At 41.3% G+C, this 20817-nt stretch overlaps 1 protein-coding gene and 1 long non-coding RNA gene across 3 annotated transcripts in view; one reads left to right on the forward strand and one right to left on the reverse strand.

The window, feature by feature from the left end:
• Window positions 1-46: 46 nt before the first annotated feature.
• Window positions 47-17974, forward strand: LOC309340264. The gene is made up of 3 exons (XR_014155908.1): window positions 47-288; window positions 15447-15553; window positions 17852-17974. It is a non-coding gene; the product is annotated as an uncharacterized lncRNA (long non-coding RNA).
• LANCL3 (LanC like family member 3) overlaps window positions 1383-20817 on the reverse strand; it is a 36931-nt gene continuing 17496 nt past the window's right edge. The window contains exons 2-5 of one of the 2 annotated variants that reach the window (XM_081858901.1): window positions 19160-19283; window positions 17871-18068; window positions 16355-16562; window positions 1383-6851 (exon numbers count right to left, since the gene is read on the reverse strand). In XM_081858901.1, coding sequence (XP_081715027.1) covers window positions 6692-6851; window positions 16355-16562; window positions 17871-18068; window positions 19160-19283 — 690 coding nt within the window. In that variant the 3' untranslated portion in view covers window positions 1383-6691. Of the gene's footprint in view, window positions 6852-16354; window positions 16563-17858; window positions 18069-19159; window positions 19284-20817 lie in introns of both variants that reach the window. The other variant, XM_081858900.1, reaches the window with a different exon arrangement.

Genomic DNA, 20817 nt, shown 5'->3' on the forward strand with positions numbered 1-20817 from the left:
AAAGGTAAGTCCCTCTGAGTTCAATAGGACTTAATCCCTAATAAATGCTAAGGTTTGGAATTGTTTACTAAACATTCCAACAAGGTGCTTTTAGTGGACATGACTCTCCACTGTTTCCTTGTTCTGCATTACAGGTTTCTCACTCCCTGGTCCTATTTACATATTTGAACAACTACCACTTTCCTCACAGCTTGTATTTGAACTTTATGACCAGCGATTGGGTGGAGCTTTCTGCACCAAGGAATTACCTTCTTATAGTGGCCTGACAGCTCAAGCTGTAGTACAAAGGTAAGCCAAAGGTAATTGTTTAGTTTCGACTTTTTAATACAAAGAAATGACACCAATCAGGAGCCCTATGTACCTTCCACGCCAGAACAAATAGTTCAACCACACATACAGACTTACAAAAGAAAAGCAAACACTCAAACCACAAAAGACAGGTTTTGTTTTTTAGGTATAGAACAGCTGATTTTTAAAAACATTTTGTGTAAAGAAAAAGAGAAATGTAGTTGACATTCCACAAGCACCTACCTTGGGTAAGATTCAACATTGTGCCAGAGTGGAAACAGCAGGACTCTCCTACTTCACCTCCCCCTGCAAGGTCCCCAAGCTCTCAATCTGCTCTGGAGGAGTCCCAACCCCCTGGAAGAGATTTTAGGGGGTACAGCAGGTTCTGGGATAAGCAGAAGACCCATTTGTGCAAGCAGGAGTCCATTGCACAAGGGATGTCTAGATATCATCACCCATCAGTGTCACTGGAAATCCATTTCCTTCCACTCTGAGAATTGTTTGAAGTGTATGAAACTGTAAGCTGCACAGGTGTGCATGCCCCATTGTCACCAGTGGCATATGGTCAGTGGACTAGGGGGAAATAGGTAGGCTAGTCCCTTAAATGTTCCTGGTAAATTAAGAGTATTAAAGCATTAAGGCCTGGTGCTTCCTTCCCAAAGCCTGGGAAGCTTCTGCCCAGCTTAGGGAGGGAGGTGCAATGCTCACACATAGGACATCACCCCCCCCCACCCCACATCACCTTCGCAAGCTGGTGCCTCTGGTCCCAACTGTTCTCCTACGAAAAATTTCACTGCATAACACCCTGCTGACAGCATTTCTGCCTGCCTCACGCTGTTGGTGGATTACTTTATCCACAAAGTGGCTTGCAGACAGGTCACTGTGGCTTCCAAAGTGTCTATAAAATTCATTCCCTGGAGCAGCTGGTGTTATACAAATCTCACCATCCCTCTTTTCTGACCTTGCTGGCTGGAGCTGGTGAGAGTTTGAGTCCAACAACATCTGGAGGGAGAGAGGTGCCCCCATCCCTCTCCCAAACCACAGTTTAGCATTGTATCTGTACTGGCCCGTTGTTCCAATAAATACAAAATAGCCACAATACAGTTATACTTTATTTGAATTAAGGCAAAATATCACATAGGTTAAATATAAATAGCATGGATACATGGAGTTCTTCTCTCATTGCTAAGCCAATGTTCTGATCACTGCTTTTAAAAGCTAAAAAACAACCACCCTATTTTAACTATCCCTCCAGTGTACAGTACAATACAAAACGAGTACAAGAGACACGCTTTGAAGTATCACAGTGTTCAAAACATGGCATGGACTTTTATTTAAGGTGCGATTCTACAAGAATAAATCAAGTTTGTTTGGTAAAGAGATGATATATGACACTGAGCAGTTATCAAAGCAGAGGGTTTTCAGTACTAATGAAATGACTACCATGTGCTGAAAGAAATGGACAGAGGTAACTAATAAAGGGTACATATCAGCAACATGAAAACATTTCTTCTTGCTCTTTGCTGGTTCTCAGATATACACATTACTTTAAGACTACCTCATGCGCATTGCCACCAGCTTGTGGCTTTGCTAGCACATGAACTTGTTAATGGACATTTGCGAGCAGACCTCTGGTCTTTACTAACATTTTGAGCTTGAATCTACTTCAGTCAATGCCAACATTTATAGTGATAATGCTGCGACGTCTGTTTATTGAATTCCTTCCCTCTACAGGTGCATCAATCACCCTTATTTAGTCACTAACTGAAGTCACTACTTATTCACCCAGGCTTTTGGTTGATACTGAGGTATGGTCAGGGTCATTGTGTGCGCTGGTTCTGTGGTCTGCAGTACTCATGTGGGGAGCTGCAATCCTCTGATTTTAGTTACTTTAGTATTTTTTTGTATCCAGTGGTTATTCTTAAGTTATTCTGTTCTTTTATTGTTGTATTATGAACCCCTTGCCATCCTATTTGGATGATGGGCACTCTAAAACAAACAAATGACAAAATCATCCTCAAAGGCAATGCATTAGATGTGGCATGGTTTTCTCTAGTCAGGGAATATTCATTGATAGGAAGCTGTATAAATGTAATCATCTTCATCTTCACAGTGATGTGCTTCAAGTAAGTGTTCCCTGACACATCACCTTTTAGGATTGAAGACCCCCTCTGCACTACATATTTAAAACAGCATTATACCACTTTCACTGTCATGGCTTTCCCCTAAAGAATCCTGGGAACTGTAGTTTGGGGAAAACCGTGATGGTTTAAAGTGGTATGATACTGCTGTAGAAGAAGAAGAAGAGGATGGATTTGATATCCTACCCTAAGGAGTCTCAAAGCGGCTTAACAATCTCCTTTCCCTTCCCCCCCCCACAACAAACACTGTGAGGTGAGTGAGGCTGAGAGACTTCAGAGAAGTGTGACTAGCCCAAGGTCACCCAGCAGCTGCATGTGGAGGAGCAGGGATGTGAACCCGGTTCACCAGATTACAAGTCTACCGCTCTTAACCACTATGTGTAGTGCAGATGAGGCCTAAGTGATTTTGTATTTCTGAGCTCCTGCCAAAAATAGCCCCAAATAGAGGCTCAAGCCCACTATCACTGTATTCTTTTCCCTCCATCAGGGAAATGGCAACAAGGATTAACACAGAATGTAATGGTTGAGATTAGTTTCTTTCTACATGTAACAGAGGGATTTAAGAATATTATCCCCACTGTATATATTATACAAATATTGTATAGAAAATATTTTTGGTCTATCACTATATAACCTTACTACATTATAAATATTTTTGATCAGCAAGCAGCACTCTGCTTTGTAAAATAAATATTAAACATCATGGTCTGCTATACCATATTGCTTTAGTTAAACTTAACTGATAACCAATTACTATCAGGGTTAACATGTGAAAACTACAATTTTCAAAACATGCCAAAATGTGAGGAGCATGCACAGAGACCTAAAAGCAATAATAACTTTGATAAACTTCATCCAGAAGTATAATAACAGCTCTCTTCAAATAACATAGCTATGTTATCTACAGTTTGTAAACACAAGAATATTTTTTTATCACAATATTGTTCACTGAAAATATGCACCTAAGTATATATACAAATTGATAGCACGAGGGACTACTAGCAAAGTCTGTATGAACAAAAATTATTCATCAGTACACACAAATTATGATAAAATCCTGCTATAATTGAAGTTGATATTCAAGGCAATTCAACTCTTTAAGTGCAGTATATGGGGAATAAATAGTTGTATGATGAATAGTTGTGCTGTTTTGTTGGAATACGCCTAGCCACATCCCTAAAAATGCTGTATTGTTTCATGGGCCCTGAGTATTGCTGGCTTATGGCTTTGCAGTATGTATGCTTTTCTCTCAGCAGTATAAGACTTTTTTTGGTTATTTTCTAAGGCCGCGATCTTAAACACATTAAACTTTGAGAGATTCGCTTCTGAGAAAACACTCTAAGGATTGCGCTTTAAGGCTGTGATCCTATGCATACTTACTTGGGTTGGGAATAAGTCCCACTGAACTCACTGGAACTTGCTCCTGAGGAAATGTGCATGGGATTGCACTGTAAGTTTCTTGCCTTGAAATTACCTCCGCGCTGGCAGCTACTTAGCCAATTGTATTGTTGCAAGAGCAAGTCAGCGTCAAGGGCTGCGATATCAGACTGAGACAGGACTTTGTGTAGCTCCTTGTGTATTTGTTGGCTTAGCTTCCCATTATATTGTGGACTTGTTATATTTGCTAGACTTATGTATTTCTTTGCTGAAATTTTATTTTCTGTATACCCAACAGATCCTGACTATGGTTTGCATTCTATATTCATGTCACAGAGGTGGGAAGCTCACACTCTACTGAATACACCTGGGGCAATACAGTTGTACCTTGGAAGTCGAATGCAATCTGTTCCACAAGTCCGTTTGACTTCCAAAACGTTCGAAAACCAAAGCGCGGCTTCTGATTGGCTGCAGGAAGCTCCTGCAGCCAGTCGGAAGCTGCAGAAGCCCCATTGGACGTTCGGCTTCCAAAAGAACATTAAAAAACTGGAACACTCACTTCCAGGTTTTGATCATTCGGGAGCCGATTTGTTTGGGTGCCAAGGTGTTCGAGATCCAAGGTATGGCTGACTTCAGAAAGTAAGAAGTGGAAGCATAATATATAATTCTCCTAAGAGCCTTCCTTTTTAATAAAGACAAATCCATAAAATGATTTTACATCTTCGTCATCTATATTTTTTTTATGTGCACTTGGGCCTCATTTACTTGACCACGTGGGATTGCCTTAGGAGATAAGTTGCTGGACTGGACACATTCCCTGTAAATTCTATTTTCTCCTCCAGTCAACAATTTGAATATAATATAGTATAGTGGTGGCTGTTTGCCTTGGCTGAGGAATAAGAGTTCATACACAGACTAGTACTGAAATAATATTATGTAAAGAGGCGGACAGTGGCACTTCTCCCTGAAATAAGTTACATGGCACAACATCAAAATGCAGAGAGATCAAGGGGGAGAAGCTGCCTTCCCAGCCCCCACAGAATATTTGTAACATTTAAAAACAAAGTGTCAGGGGAGGACGTTATAAGCAAAGCTAGGACCACAGTATTCCTAGCAAATTTTAAATCTGTAGAAAAGCAATAGGTATTTACTAACATGTACATATTTGGTACTAAAACAATAGCTCAGCTCTAATAAAAAATGCTTGTACAATATTTCATACTTTTACTCAAGAATTCTACATTTAGTTAAAATAGCTGGCTTTACTATGATCTGAAGATTGTTCCTCATGAGTCACAAATGGCCATAGCGCCTTAGGGGATGATTAACACACCAGGATGCAGGAATTATACATCACAAATAGGCACACAATATATGGCAAAGACTAATAACCTATTTTCTTTAAGAAAGCATAATTAAAACACATTCTATTACTTAAACTTCTATTTAACTACACAGAGAAGCAACCTAGTACATTTAAGAATTTAACCTGGGCTGAAATCCTAAACACACTTTCTTGACAGCGAGTCCTACTGAACACAAGGGACTTCTAAACAAATGTGTAGGCTTGGATTCCTACAAGATCTTGCATTGTTTCAGTCTGTTTTTGCAATTTTAGGTAGATGTTACCCATTCCTGAAAAAACTGTACAATATATAGTTGTTTTATTATTAATTAATTTGTATACCGCCAATGGTGGCGGTGGGGGCGGGGCACAATTTGCACCAGTTCTACTTCGCTCCCTTAGCATCCTGAGAGCAGAACATCACTCACAGGGAGCCTTAGATTCAACCCAAGGGGATATTGTTTAATATATTTTATGAAACGAAATGTAGTTCATCAGCAAAGATTATTTTCTTATCTTATGAGGACCCGTGCAATAAGAAGCACCCATCTCTGTTGCAGGATTTTGCAATTTTACTATAGCTGAGGATTAGAATGAGGGGAGAAAACCTGTTGCCAAAGAGGTAAGCAATGGCAACAATTTCACCAGCCTACACTGGGAAACAGTGACCTAGAATTGAGGTGGGGAACCTCTGGCCCTGCAGGTGTTGATGGACTAGCACCTTTCATCCCCAGCCAACAAAGGCAGAGTTCCCATCTCTTAAGGGCACTTTGCCATTATGAGTTAGTCCTTGCCAGGAGGCTACAATGGAGCTTGATTCCTGCAAGGTACGTAAAATGGGCTTTATTTGAATGTCTGCTACCTCCTACACTCCATCTTTAGACTCTTGCTGGGCGGCTTTCTCCCAGGTTGTTGCCACCTAACTTCATGAAGAATTCTGGGGAGCTCAAAACCCGGCATGCTCTTTTGTGGCATTTTGGTTGGCCTAATAAAGACATTGCCCTAATATGAATTTCTGGAATATGTCAAATATGTTTGACAGTTTTACTTTTCTTATTGCCTGCCTTCCCCAAAAGAATGTGCCAATGTACCATAAAAATATACTTTTCATGTGCTTTTAAATAATGCATTGTTCACATTTCTCCCCCACTTGCACTTCTCTGAAATCCAAATTTGCATTTTGTCCTTTAACCAATCTACCTTGTGGAAGACAGAACGCTGTCAGTTTTTGTGAACTTCATTTAACTTCCCTTAATTCATCTGAATTTTGATTCCTTTTCAGTTTTGTAAAAATGCCAGACCCTTTTCTAACCTTCGAATAAAATTGCTACCTATTATTTATAAACCACATGCTTCCCTTCCCAAGCCTCAGAATATATATGTGTGTGTGTTAAACCTGCTCTCCCCACCCCGCACCCTGCAACGTTAAGGCTATCTCATTAGTGGCAATGCAGAAATGGACATATTCTAAAATCGCTTTCCTTGATAGTGAACTGAAACAGTGCCTTTATCCTGTCCCGGCAGTGGAAAATGTTCCATTTTACACAAAGACACTGAAGAGGGGGAATTCAGCTTGGTTAGGCTGTAGCAAGTCAACCAGGAAGCAAACTGTCCCTGAGAAACCTTCATACAGACTGTAAACACTTTCCAATTCCCGGGATCCAGCCTTAAATTCTTCAGTAAACAAGAATTCAGCAAACCTAAGGGAAAGAAGAAACCAAGACAAAAAAGAGAGAGTTACTCTGTACAGTAACGTCAACATGTTGCTATTTCAAGCCGGATTCAAAATTGTCCTCAGTTTGGAACCAGATTTAATCAAATATGTTCTTATGTGTTATGGACAGATTCATTTCCTGGCTGTGTGGATGGCTGCATCCAGACCATTTTTTTTAAAAAATAATTTTTATTAATTTTACAACACAAACAAAAAACAAACAAACATAACACGACTTCCCCATACCTCCCCTTCACTGCATCCTTGTTTTAAAATTTTTTAGCAATCCTTCATCCATTTTTATATTTAATTCTCTTTAAAATTTTTCTTAATCTTAAATTTTTACAGCTGTAATTCTTTATATCAAATCCCTTGACATCTTAACATTCCGAAATTTTACAACAGTTTTTAAGATAAATTTTAAATTTTTCCCAGTCCTCTTCCACTGTCTCTCTCCTCTGGTCACGAATTCTGCCGGTCATCTCTGCCAGTCCCATAAATTCAGTCACCTTGGTCTGCCATTCTTCCAGAGTAGGTAGTTCTTTAGTCTTCCAATACATCCAGACCATTTTTAAACCACCCCAGACCTCACACATGGAGCGAACACTGGCACTGCTGCATTGTTGGAAACTCCTCAGCCCACCAGAACCCACTAGCTTCAATGAAAGAGTATGGCAGCAATATAACTGCTAGCACATTTACAAAGCTAAGCTATGTCTTGGTATGGTTTCAAATTGGATGGGGGACCACGTGTTGCAATGTGGAAGTTGGACTAGGTGACCTTCTGGATCCCAACTTGAGCTCCATAGATCTGGGCGGGAGGGGGGAATCACAAAACTCCATTAAGGATAGTGGTGTCTTGGTTCCCACGGGAAAAAACCTCAGGTTGCAGTTTCTACCAAAACCTTTACTACTCATATCTCTATAATACAAAAGCAAAGTAACACACACATCCCCACCCACGATGAACAAGAAAATGTGTGATTTGTTTTTAGGGTTTTTGTTTTTTTGCAATTATCATGAAATGCATCCAAGACCAAGCCTTCAAAGGATGACTCTCTTTGGGAGGAAAAGCTGTCCTAGCTTCCACAGCTGTGGTGCAACCTTCAAAAGCATCCTTATGTGTCCTTCCTGCCTTAATTTGATGCAGAAATTAAGAAGGTGCTCTCGGCTGATCGTAGAGATAGCAAGAAATAAGAGTCGAGGTTTTCTGTAGTGAAAAGAAGCCTATGTCTTGATATGTTTATTAATACTCATAGCTACTTTCCAAAGCCAAACTACAAAATACTACTTCAGAAACTTTAAAATACCAAGATGTAGATATCTATCTATCTATCTATCTATCTATCTATCTATCTATCTATCTATCTGTATATATAATTTTCCAGTGTCATTCCAATAGCCTCATTATAACAATATCAATTTTATCCAGTTAATACAATTATTAATACCAATTATTCAAGTGTCAAATTATATAATTTAATTAAACTGGCCCCCTTGCATGCTAGAGTTAATGAGTTCATTCTTCTACATTTCTTCTGCATTCCAAAGTTTTGATAATTTCCATCACATTCCATTCAGATATAATAATCTCTTATATAGCAGCTTCAACCTTGTGATTTCTATTCATGTTGGTATAACAGATAATTTGTAAAGTTTCAAGTGAGGAACTATAGCTATAATCCTTCTTCTTTCCTGTGTGTGAAAGTTTTTGCCATGATGTTTCCCCATCCATGTATGGTGTTGTATTGTTCTGCAACTGTTGATGGTTCCCATCATGCCCCAGGAGAAGCTGTTATCTCACAGTTTCTAAAAGTCACTGCATTGCTTCATCCCGTGATTCGACTTCCATAAACAAGCCGACTTCACCATTTTTCCAGCCTAGGAAGAAGGGTCTGAATCCAGACTGCAGATAGTTAATCCAAAAACATCTATAGTGGTACCTCGGTTTAAGAACAGTCCGGTTTAAGAACGATTTGGTTTACAAACTCAGCAAAACCAGAAATAGTGTCTTGGTTTGAGAACTTTACCTTGGTCTAAGAACAGAATCCAAACAGTGGAAGGGCACCGGCAACAGGAGGCCTCATGAGGGAAAGCATGCCTCGGTTTAAGAATGGTTTTGGTTTAAGAACGGACTTCTGGAACAGATTAAGTGCGTAAACCAAGGTACCACTGTATTCCCATAGCTGGTAGACTCCTTTCCTCCCTGTCGCTGATTTATGGCCAATTATCATTATCTCGAATACATTCCAATTTTGTTAAATTCCATATTATATTCCAATTTCTTCCATCCTCACTTGTGCAGATATTTTTAATAAAACTTGCATTCTGGGGAGGATTGTCATATCATAAATGTAGAAAAAAGCTTTAAATAAGCAAACCGTGGGCTCCCCTGCCTCTTTCACAGAATGAAATCCGCTCTCAGTCCAAACCTTTTACATCCTTGGAGCTGGGTTGTTTTCGCTGTTTTTAATTTCATCATCTCTGGCACATGTCTGTAGTGTACTCCAATTAAAATCCAATTAGCAGGAAAACCTGTGCTTCCAGGAACAGGATGTGTGTGGGGGGTGTGGGAATGTTCTGGGGTGCAGGAGAGGATATATTGACTAATTATATCCTTATCCAACTTGTACTAACAAGTTCCCAAAATATCAGCAGAGTTTATAGACATTCCCCTTTAAGTTCGCAACGGTAACGCTTGCACAGGTTCGCTAGAACCTCTATAATAATTACTCTGGTAATTTCCCCTTTGTTCCCTCTTAAAATACAAGACACGACACAGTCTTTATAAAAGTATAAAAGAGTTTACTCACGTTCTGTTCACAATATGATCCCAGAAGGTAGGCAGGCTTAAAAAGGTTACATGCAGTTAGAATCTATCTTGTAGCAAGATAGTACTGTCCTCTCTTGGCTGGGAGCCAAGAGGGCATGTTGCTCCTTCAGAAGATGAAGATGGCAAGAGGCAAGAGGCAAGAGAGAGAGGCAAGAGAGAGAGTGGCTGCCTGCCCTGTGCTTTTATCATTACCTGCACAGGTGAGGCCACACCCACCTCTGGTCACATGCGGAGGAAGTCCGTCCCCAGGAAGTTTACCTGCTTGCTGGACAGACATCCCTCCCCATGTTCTAACATGTACACTCTAGGAATGTTGTCATTGACTGCTCCTGTGTTTACATCCCACATACCCCTTCTCAGGCAATACAACATTATACAAAACATAAACAACTTTATTCAACCACCCAGAGTCCCAGCTTGACACGTAGATTCTGGAAACTCTCTCTTGGTAGGGGTTTCGTCAGGATGTCAGCAGTCATCTCTTGGGTGCTGCAGTAGGATAGTTCCACAAGTCCATCCTGGATCATCTGGCATATGTAGTGGTATTTAACCCCAATGTGTTTTGTTCTGGCCAGGAACTTCTCACTCTGCGTCAGCTTCAGGCAACTTTGATTGTCCTCTAGCAAGCTGACAGGCCCTTTTCTCACCAACCCAAAGTCCTTTATGAGTTGATCAAGCCAGGCGATCTCTCTGCAGGCTTCTGTTGCTGCAACGTATTCTGATTCTGTGGAAGATAATGCTACACAGCTCTGTTTATAACTGCCCCATGAAACAGGTCCATCACCAAACATGAAAACATGACCACTTGTTGATTTATAATCAGCATTATCCCCAGCCCAATCCGCATCAGTATACCCAACCAACTTAGGGTCTCTGACGGCTGGTAACCTTAATTTACAATTCATGGTACCCTTCAAATATCGCACCACCCTCTTTACACCTGCCCAATCATGCTCAGTGGGAGAATTCACTTTTCTGCTAAGAATCCCCACAGCATTTGCTAAGTCAGGTCTACATGTGGTAACTAAATACAAAAGTTTACCAATCGCCGACCTGTAGTCATTGTTGTCTGGCAACTGCTTCGAATCCTGCTGATTCTTCAGGAAGTCAGTAGCCATCGGTGTAGCAACTGGATGTGCGTCTTGCATCTGCATGTGCTCAATCAGCTCGTGGATCTTCTGTCTTTGGCTGAGAAGAAATGAGCCGTCCTCTTCTCTTTCCACCTGGATCCCGAGGTAGTACTGGACATCTCCTAGCTCCTTGACCTCCACCTCTTTGCTAAGGTGTTTTACTATCTGTGTATAGTCTTTCTCACTTGCTGTGGCAATAATCAGGTCATCAACAAATGCTAAGATATATGAGAATTGTCCATTATTTGACTTACTGTACAAGCACTTGTCAGCGTCGCCTTGCTTGTACCCAAGTTGCGTCAGCATTTTATGCAACTTCTGGTTCCAGGCTCTAGCAGCCTGTTTAAGTCCATAAAGTCCTTTCTGGAGTTTGCACACTAAATGTGCCTCATGTGGTTTTACAAAACCTTTGGACTGTTTCATATAAATTTCTTCAGAAATCTGCCCATGTAGAAAAGCGGTAGCAATGTCTATGTGTTTCACTCTCATTTTCTTGGAGGCTGCAATGCTTAGAAGCATTCTTACGCTGCTGTACCTCACGGTTGGTGCAAAAACTTCATCATAATCTTCACCAAAACGCTGTGAAAATCCCTGTGCTACAAGTCTAGCTTTGTAGCGCTGCACTTCTCCTTCTGACCCCTTCTTAACCTTGAAAACCCATTTACTGCCAATGGCCTTCTTACCGGGAGGCAGCTCAGTGAGTGTCCACGTCTTGTTCTGATGCAGTGCATCCATCTCCTCCTGTGCGGCCTTCCTCCAGAGACTGGCTTCTGCAGCTGGCATCTCCTGTATCTCTTCCCAAGTGGAAGGTTCCTGTGGAAACGCCGACCCTGCAAAGTAGGACAACCGCAATGGTGGGACACCTTTGTTGGTTCTGGACGAGCGTCTGACCTCTGGTTCTGGGACCGCATCAGCTTCCTCATCCTCCTCCAACGCAGGCATGTCCCCATCTGAGTCCTCATCTTCGTCTCTGGTGCCGCCAGGGTTCTGGTCCTCTGTGTCGCCTGTAGGGGGTGCTGTAACACTCGAAGGCAGATTAGTACTTTGTGGGGTCTCAAAAGGGAAATATACAAGTTCTTGAGTCCTTTCTGACTCATCAGAAGAATCCACAACAGTGTTCTTAGTGTCTACTTTTCCATATTCATCAAAATAAACCGCATGGTATGCATTTGTCTTACCAGTTTGTAAGTCCATAATTCTATATCCTTTGCCTCCAGAGGCGTATCCCACCAGGATACCTGCTTTTGCCCTGGAGTCAAGCTTGTGTCTGTGTTCCTTGGGCACGTGGAAATAACACGGACTTCCAAACACACGTATGTGCGACAGATTGGGAGCTTTCCCATGCCAAAGTTCAAATGGTGTGCGCTCTGCACCTTTAGTTGGCAGTCTATTCTGCAAATAGACCGACGTGTACACTCCTTCGGCCCACAGCTTCTGTGGCAAACATGCATCCTTTAGCATGCACCTTGTCATGTCCATAATGGACCTAAACTTTCTCTCAGCTATGGCATTCTGCTGTGGTGTGTAAGGAATTGTGGTTACGTGTGCAATTCCTTCCTTGGCCAGGAGAGCCTGCATTTCATTTGAGCAGTACTCACCTCCATTGTCGCTCATTAGCACAGCTGGAGCTCTTTGGAATTTATTCTTGACCATGGCAATGTATTCCTGGAGCTTGTCCACTGTCTCACTCTTCTCTTTGAGGAAATACACAACACAAAATCTTGAAAAGTCATCCAGAAATATTAAAATATATCTATTCTTTCCCAGTGAGGGAACATTCATGGGTCCACATATGTCAGTGTGCACTATGTCAAGCACTTTGTTGCTTCTTTGTTCTGCACAACGTGGAAATGAAGGTTTTACAGCCTTCTCAGTAATACAGCTTATGCACTTTGCTGGAGCTTTGTTGCTCTGCTTTACCTGCAAACCTCTTACAAGATCTCTTTTCTGTAGATCCAGAATGACGTTGGTGTCTCTATGTCCAAGCCTTCTGTGCCACAGGTCCAGATCTGCTTCATCCTTCTGGCTGGAATGTGCCACTTTTGCAGACTGATTCTCTGAAACATCAAGCTCATATACACCATTGATTAGCTTTGCTTGAGCAAACACTTTGCCATTTCTAGTCACTTTACATTCTCCATTTCCAAATGTGATCTGGAAACCTTTCTTGTCCAGTGTGGACACGCTGATTAAATTGCAGCTCAGCTCTGGTACATACAAAACTCTAGAGATTGTGTTCTCAATGCATTCATTGTTTATATTGCATTTCAGACTCATGGAACCTGCACCTTTTGCTTTAACAATGTTCCCATCTGCAATTTCAATTTCAGATCCTTCTTCATCATTTATCTCATTAAAATAGTCCTCTTTATATGAAAAATGTGAGCTGGCACCTGAATCAATTATCCATTTATTACGTCTATTTTCACGATTCTGGACAGCTAAATTCCTTTCTTGCAGTAGCCATGTGCATTCGCATTTCCCCTTCTTTTCCCCTTTTGGCTGAAAGGGGTGGGGTTTCTTGGCTTTAGGAGCCTTGCAATTCTTTGCAATGTGTCCTTCTTTGTTACAATTGAAACAAATCACTTTCTTAGGCATCTCTTTGGACTTTGTACATTGCCTAGATGCATAACTGCTGTCCTTGCTTCTAGCATTTCTCACTGGAGATTCAGCTCTATCTCTGCATTCTTCTTTTAAATAACCAATCAAGTCTTTAAAAGTCAGACCTTGTCTATGATCCATCAAACTTACAAATGCGCTAAAGCGTGGTCCAAGTGATGATAACAAAAATGCTATCTTTGTATCTTCATCAAAAGCTTTGGGAGTCAGATCAATTCTTTGAATAATCTCAGTAAACTTGTTGATGTGCTCTGTGAATTCCTCTTTTGAATTCATCCTCACTCTGGTTAATTTACACACCAGGTTTCTGAAGCAGTTTATGCTAGATTCTCCATACACACGCTCAATATCTCTTAAGATTTGAGATGCATCATCTGTACTATTTATTAATGATAGCTGCTCATCACGAAGTCCACTCAAAATTATGTGTCTAGCTTCGCTGTTCATGCGTTTCCAAGCACTTATCTTGGCTAAAGCTTCCTCAGACGATCCCGTAGGTTGAGGGTTTAAAGCTTCCAAAATGTGCTTATAATCTAAACATGCTATCAAGCGCTGCTTCCAGTGTATGAAATTGTGTTCATTCAGCACAGGCATTCCTAGCTTTGCATCACTATCAAAAGCTGCTCTAGCCATCTTAAAATCCAAAAATTTGAAAATTCTTCAAAATTTCAAAATTTCTCAAAATTTTAAAATCAAAATCTCAAAAATCTAAAAATGCAAAACAATTCTTCACTGCCTTGGGTCACTGTGAACTCTGAGGGAAGGGGGGGTGCTTAATCCCCACTGCACAATGGAACAAAGGACCATGTGCTTACCAGGAAGTTAACTCAGAAAAATACTACTCAACTCAAAATCACAATCCAACGCAATCCTTCAAAAATACGCAGAAATATGCAATACTGGGGCCAATAACCCTTTGTGGGAATGTTCTGGGGTGCAGGAGAGGATATATTGACTAATTATATCCTTATCCAACTTGTACTAACAAGTTCCCAAAATATCAGCAGAGTTTATAGACATTCCCCTTTAAGTTCGCAACGGTAACGCTTGCACAGGTTCGCTAGAACCTCTATAATAATTACTCTGGTAATTTCCCCTTTGTTCCCTCTTAAAATACAAGACACGACACAGTCTTTATAAAAGTATAAAAGAGTTTACTCACGTTCTGTTCACAATATGATCCCAGAAGGTAGGCAGGCTTAAAAAGGTTACATGCAGTTAGAATCTATCTTGTAGCAAGATAGTACTGTCCTCTCTTGGCTGGGAGCCAAGAGGGCATGTTGCTCCTTCAGAAGATGAAGATGGCAAGAGGCAAGAGGCAAGAGAGAGAGGCAAGAGAGAGAGTGGCTGCCTGCCCTGTGCTTTTATCATTACCTGCACAGGTGAGGCCACACCCACCTCTGGTCACATGCGGAGGAAGTCCGTCCCCAGGAAGTTTACCTGCTTGCTGGACAGACATCCCTCCCCATGTTCTAACATGTACACTCTAGGAATGTTCTCATTGACTGCTCCTGTGTTTACATCCCACAGGGGGGGGGTTCACGGCAGCCAGAGTGCTCCATGCACTCAGTGCCTTTGCTTGCCCTCGCATTCCATGGGGAAGTAAATGCCAGACCACCAGGCAAACTGCAGGTGAGAGCCTGGTTCCTCTTCCATTCGAAGAGGAATGCAGATAATGAAATTTCCCCATCCATTTTCTGATTATCTCTGTCTGTCTGTCTCCCATGGTGTTGGGGAAGACTCCATTCCTAGCGCACCAGAAACAGGAAGCTGTAGATAACAGTCCTTTGTCCTGTTTCTTCCGGCTTATCTGGCTTCCTAGCCCGTTGGAGTCAGAGGGCTCCAAAAGCCTCATGGAGGAGCCATTGTGCTATTCTGAATGACACCAGTAATTGGGTCTATCACTTTACTTTTGCGTAAAGTGACAACTGATAGGAGTCAGCACCTTTGGCAAAAGAATGTTAATGTTGTTTAATAGCCGTGAATGTTTCCTGAATAGGCAATTCACCTTCAGAGGAGGAGACAGAGAGAGCTGTGAACTGGCAGTTTTGAAGAGACCACAGAGACAGAGGCTGAGATGGAGAATGAGCTGTGAGTTGGCCCAAGGTGAAGTACTTTGGGGTGCAGGGTGAGGGATCTGGTGTGGTGAAGTGGATCTACTGCTTCCATGTGTATGCTCTGCTTTTATATTTTTGAATAACGAAAATATCACAGAAATGCCATAACACCCTAGTGCTCTCTCATTCAAAAGAAACTAAACAGTTGCTCCTCACTGCTTGAAGTATTAGGGCCAAGCCACATATGACATTAAAACTGTGTTATTGCATTTTATTTGCATGATTTTTTTTATTTAAAAAATGGAAATAGCTGTCGTGCATGTATGTGTGGTGGGAGGGGGGAGAGCAATATCACTACCTCAGAAAGTGATCCTACAAATTGTCTTCTGCTGTGATCCCAATTAAAAACATGTTCTTCTACCTCCCATGTTGCTATTTGCATTGGGAGGAAAAGCTCCTATTGATGCCAATGCAAAATAGCAGTGTCCAGGTTTTTTTGTATTAAAAAAATAGTATTACAGCCGGGGGGGGGGGAGTTTATACTCTCTCCCCACCTCTGCTGCTAGGAGACCCCTACAGCAGCTATTTCCATGTTTTAAAAAATTCACAAGTCCATTAAATGGAAAAATGCTTTTAATGGTACATCTAACTTGGTCCTTAGGGAGGCATAACAGTATTTTAGGTCTCTTCTCTTCATTGCTGAGAAATCAGTCTGAATACAACAGGGACGTTGTTACCTCCAAGAAGCTTAAACTTAAAGGAGCATTAAAAAGCAATATGATCTACAACAAAAAAGTGTGCCGAACAAGGATTACACCAATATTCAAAGAGGTTCTGTTAAAGAACAAACCTTTGTGCTCTGTAGATGTACTTAGAATTTCCAGTTAGCCTGTATAGGAGCAGGAACACGTAAGCACTGCCAGCCACTCCATGACATATTCCAGGTCCTTTCTTCAGTAGTCCCTTCTGCCAAGTTAGTTCTCCACAGCGGATACAACTGTCTAGATATTGGGGCTTCTTAGAAACTAAGTATGCTTTTGCAAACATGTATGCAATGCCTAGGAAAATAGCAAACCAAAGAAATGTTGTGAGTACCAGTGAAGAAATGAATAATGGAACAATTACTACATAAGATCATATGTATTCTCTCCTTCATATTTATAGGTGTGAAGTGCAGGTTAGTTGACTGGTAACAGGAATAATCACTGTTTTTCAGTTTTAAAAGCCCACCCCTGCCCACTCAGGTATCTTATTTTATGACCGAATGATATAATTCATAGTAGGATGGATAGACAGATAAGATGTATTCTGAAGGCACGAGAAGAGCCAAGCAGGTCTAGCCAGTTACTGCCTGGGAACCATGATTCCACGAGAAAAGAAAAGCTGAATATAAATGTAAGAACATAATTAAAATTAAATCAAATCCCCAGCTATCCTCACTAAAGTACTCTGCTTCACTAACCTGCTTCCCTATTGCAGCCCTCCAAGTGATGCTGAACTACAATGCCCATAATCCTTGGCCATTGGCCATGCTTGCTGTGGCTGATGGGAGTTGCAGTTCAGCAACATCCACAGGGCGAAATGTTCTCCACACCTTCCCTATTGCCTACTGCAATTAAGGGGGGGGGGGGGAATACCTGCCAAGATGCTTGTTTGCAATCTAAATTATGGGCAGGAAAAGGCGGGATGATAAGGAGGGGCTGGTAGCATAGATGATAGCAAAGATCACTGGTGGGCTTTTAAAATAAATAAAAAAGGCTTGGGGGGAGACACTTTGCAGAAGGTGGGATTTAAAGAATGTATGTGTTGCTTACATTGCTGCAAATCCACTAGACATGCAGCAGTGCACAATTAAGCAGTTTATCAGGCTGGTATTACATTCTGAGCTGCATTACTATATACAGAGGGGATGTTGTAAAAGAATGAATAGGGCTGATCACAAATGTGATTGACCCTGTTTGATTCTTCATGAGTAGGTTTTAGTCCCAGAAGGACCATGATGCTCTCTGCATCAATTTCCACCAGAAAGAAGTCCCTCAAAGGATGCTCCGGATTCTGGTAATGCAAGTAAACTGTCAGAGTCACATGAACAAGTTACGCTGCAATGCATTCAGATTTCTAATGGCTGCAGTAGCAAAGGATTCCCCATGTGCTTTGAGAGCTCCTTCCATTGTCTGATCTTCTAGTCACTTCAGTAATACAAAATATTTAAGTAAGAGCGTAACGCTAAAAATGTGGCAGCCTCACATCAAATGTTATGAATGGATAGAATTTGGCCTGTTTCTCAGCAAAACAGCACTGGGTGGAATTGTGTTTTAATGACTAATTTTTGGCATCTACTTCACAGCATCTACATTGAGAAGAACCTGGAGCGCCATGACACCAGTGCACAAGCTCATTCTCCCGTTCAATCATCTCTCCTAGTTCTGGAGGCCAGTTGCAATTCTGCTCTTGATCCATAAGAAAGTCAACACTCTGCCATACTAGTTCCTGATCAGCAGGCGGAATATATTCATAGTAGGAAAGCAGCATCTGTAGGATGGATGAAAGGCCGTGAGCAGCTCCTGTGAAGAACAGAAACAGTTACAATAAAGTAGGTAGCGGTGCACTGAATTTTTGAAAGGTTTTGCATCTTGGAGGAAACCTACTGTTGGGTGGCTCAAGCTCCACTCAAAGGCAAGCCACCTCTTGCAAAAGAAAAGGTACATTTTGTGTCAGACACTGCACAGTGTGAACCCTCTCCCTCATTTGACAAATGATTTAAACAAGAGAATGGAAGGGACACGGATCAGCTCCTGGCAAAGGGCTTGCCAACAGAGATGAGGAGGATCCTTCAGAGTATCGTGCAGCGAGTAACCTTCAAAGTGGCTTTTGTTATTTTAAAAAAGAGCTCAACATTTTCACCCCTGTCCCCACAAGACTGCTGATATAGTGCCCTTTTTTGTAAGGGTGAAAAGCTTTGCCTAACAGAATTTATCCTGTTCTGGCTCACCACTAAAGACAAGATTTCTGCTTGCATATATATCAATTTTTATACAATATTTCCTAGTATGTCTTTCAGGACAAAAACCCCCCAGTTGAATGTTTCTAGATCTGACTATTTTCGAGCCTCATACTCACCTATTGCTCATGTAGACCACTTCATAGCCAGGTTTGTTGTTTTGACTCCCTAGTATAAAATAATTCTTACTGATGATCCATCTGAACACTTGACAGCGAAAACAAAGGATGTGCATTTGGTCCATACAGTACTTTTTTCTGAGGGGATGCAGGGGTACGCATACTCCTAAACATTTTGTGAATCTAAGTTTGGCCTCATTGAGGGGCAGTATTTCAATATGAGTAGGAAAATGAGAGTACCCTTAAACATTTTTAAGGGAAAAAAGCACTGGGTCCTCATAGATAGATAGATAGATAGATGATAGATAGATAGATAGATAGATAGATAGATAGATAGATAGATAGATAGTCTGTATATTATATTTCTTGGGTGCACAGATTTGATATCTCATAGTGGAATTCTATGCATGTCTCCTCTGAATCAAGCCCTGTTTAGGTCAATGAGACTTACTCAGGCTTACTCTTAGATCCTGCACCATTAAAATGCAATGGAAATTTGCTAGAAAATCAGCAGGAATACACCTAGAATACTCACCAAGGTATTCTGTTCCGTAGTAAGAGTACATGAGTGGAACTGGTTTTCTCTTCCTCAGAGCATACTGTTTCCCAGACTCTAACATTGCTTGACAAATTGACTTGATTTGCGGTGGAGTCAACACCTAAAGGGAGAAAAACCCATCAGACGTGGTAGGCGTGAAATGTAATTTCTAACATTTCATCCTGAGGTATCCTTTGAAAGGTGAAAGATCCCCCAAGTCCCTAAAGAAGGTTGATGAAACTATGGCCTTCCAGATGTTGCTGAACTCCAGCTCCATCAGTCCCATGTGTGAGGGCAGCAGCCTGTCTTAGGGGGTGAAGGGAAGGCTGTACAACACACAAAGAGAACTCTGCTCCCCAGGACCTTGCTGCTGCTCCTTACTTCCCAGTAAACACTGCCTACGGGTGTTCCTTATCACTTAGAACATTGCTGGAAAAATGGGGGGTGTATCTGACCTCCAAAAATTTGAATTTGTTTAAAGATAATTATGAGAAATGTTGGTCAGAAATCAAAAGAGACTTGGAAATATGGTCAAGATTGAAACTTTCCTTGTTGGGCCGAATAGCAGCTATAAAGATGAATGTATTGCCGAAAATGTTATTTCTGTTCCAGGCCCTACAGATCGTGGACAAAGTGGAATGTTTTGGAAAGTGGCAGAAGGATATTTCCAAGTTTGTTTGGCAGGGCAAAAAGCCCCGAATAAAGTTTAAAATACTAACTGATGCGAAAGAAAGAGGGGGATTTGCCCTGCCAGACTTGAGGCTATATTATGAATCTGCAGCCTTCTGCTGGTTGAAAGATTGGATCTTATTGGAGAACACTGATGTCCTAGATCTGGAAGGGTTTGATAATGCTTTTGGGAGGCATGCATATTTGTGGTATGACAAGGTTAAAGTTCACAAATTGTTTAAAAACCATATTGTCAGAAGAGCAATTTTGATGGTCTGGACAAAATATAAGGACTTATTGGAGAGTAAGACTCCGAGGTGGCTCTCACCAGTGGAGGCCAAGGCACGTAAGAGACTTAACATGGAAGCCTACTGGCCTAAATATTGGGAAATAATTGAAAAAATTGGAGACAATTGGAGGTTGCTGAGCTTGGAAAAATTAAAAAACAAGGTGCGAGATTGGTTGCACTATGCTCAAATCCAGGAGGTTTTTAAAGTGGACAAAAAGGTTGGATTCCAGGTGGAAAAATCGAAATTAGAGACAGAACTGTTAGAGCCAAAAAATAAACTACTTTCGAGAATGTATAACTTGCTGCTTAAATGGAATACACAGGACGAGACAGTCAAATCCGCCATGATAAAATGGGCGCAGGACTTGGGGCACAACATTATGTTTGAAGACTGGGAAAGGTTATGGAACACCGGAATGAAATTTACGGCATGTAGTGCCTTGAAGGAAAATATTATGAAAATGATATACCGGTGGTACATGACCCCAGTCAAACTTGCTAAGATATATCACCTGTCTGACAATAAATGTTGGAAATGTAAAGAGGCGGAAGGGACATTCTTTCACCTCTGGTGGACTTGCCCGAAAGTGAAGGCCTTTTGGGAGATGATTCATAATGAACTAAAAAAGGTACTTAGATTTACCTTACCTAAGAAACCGGAGGCCTTTCTTCTGGGCATTGTGGACCAGAGAGTACT

This window comes from Podarcis erhardii (genome assembly GCF_964252035.2).
Source record: "Podarcis erhardii genome assembly, chromosome: 4".
Lineage (NCBI taxonomy): Eukaryota > Metazoa > Chordata > Lepidosauria > Squamata > Lacertidae > Podarcis > Podarcis erhardii.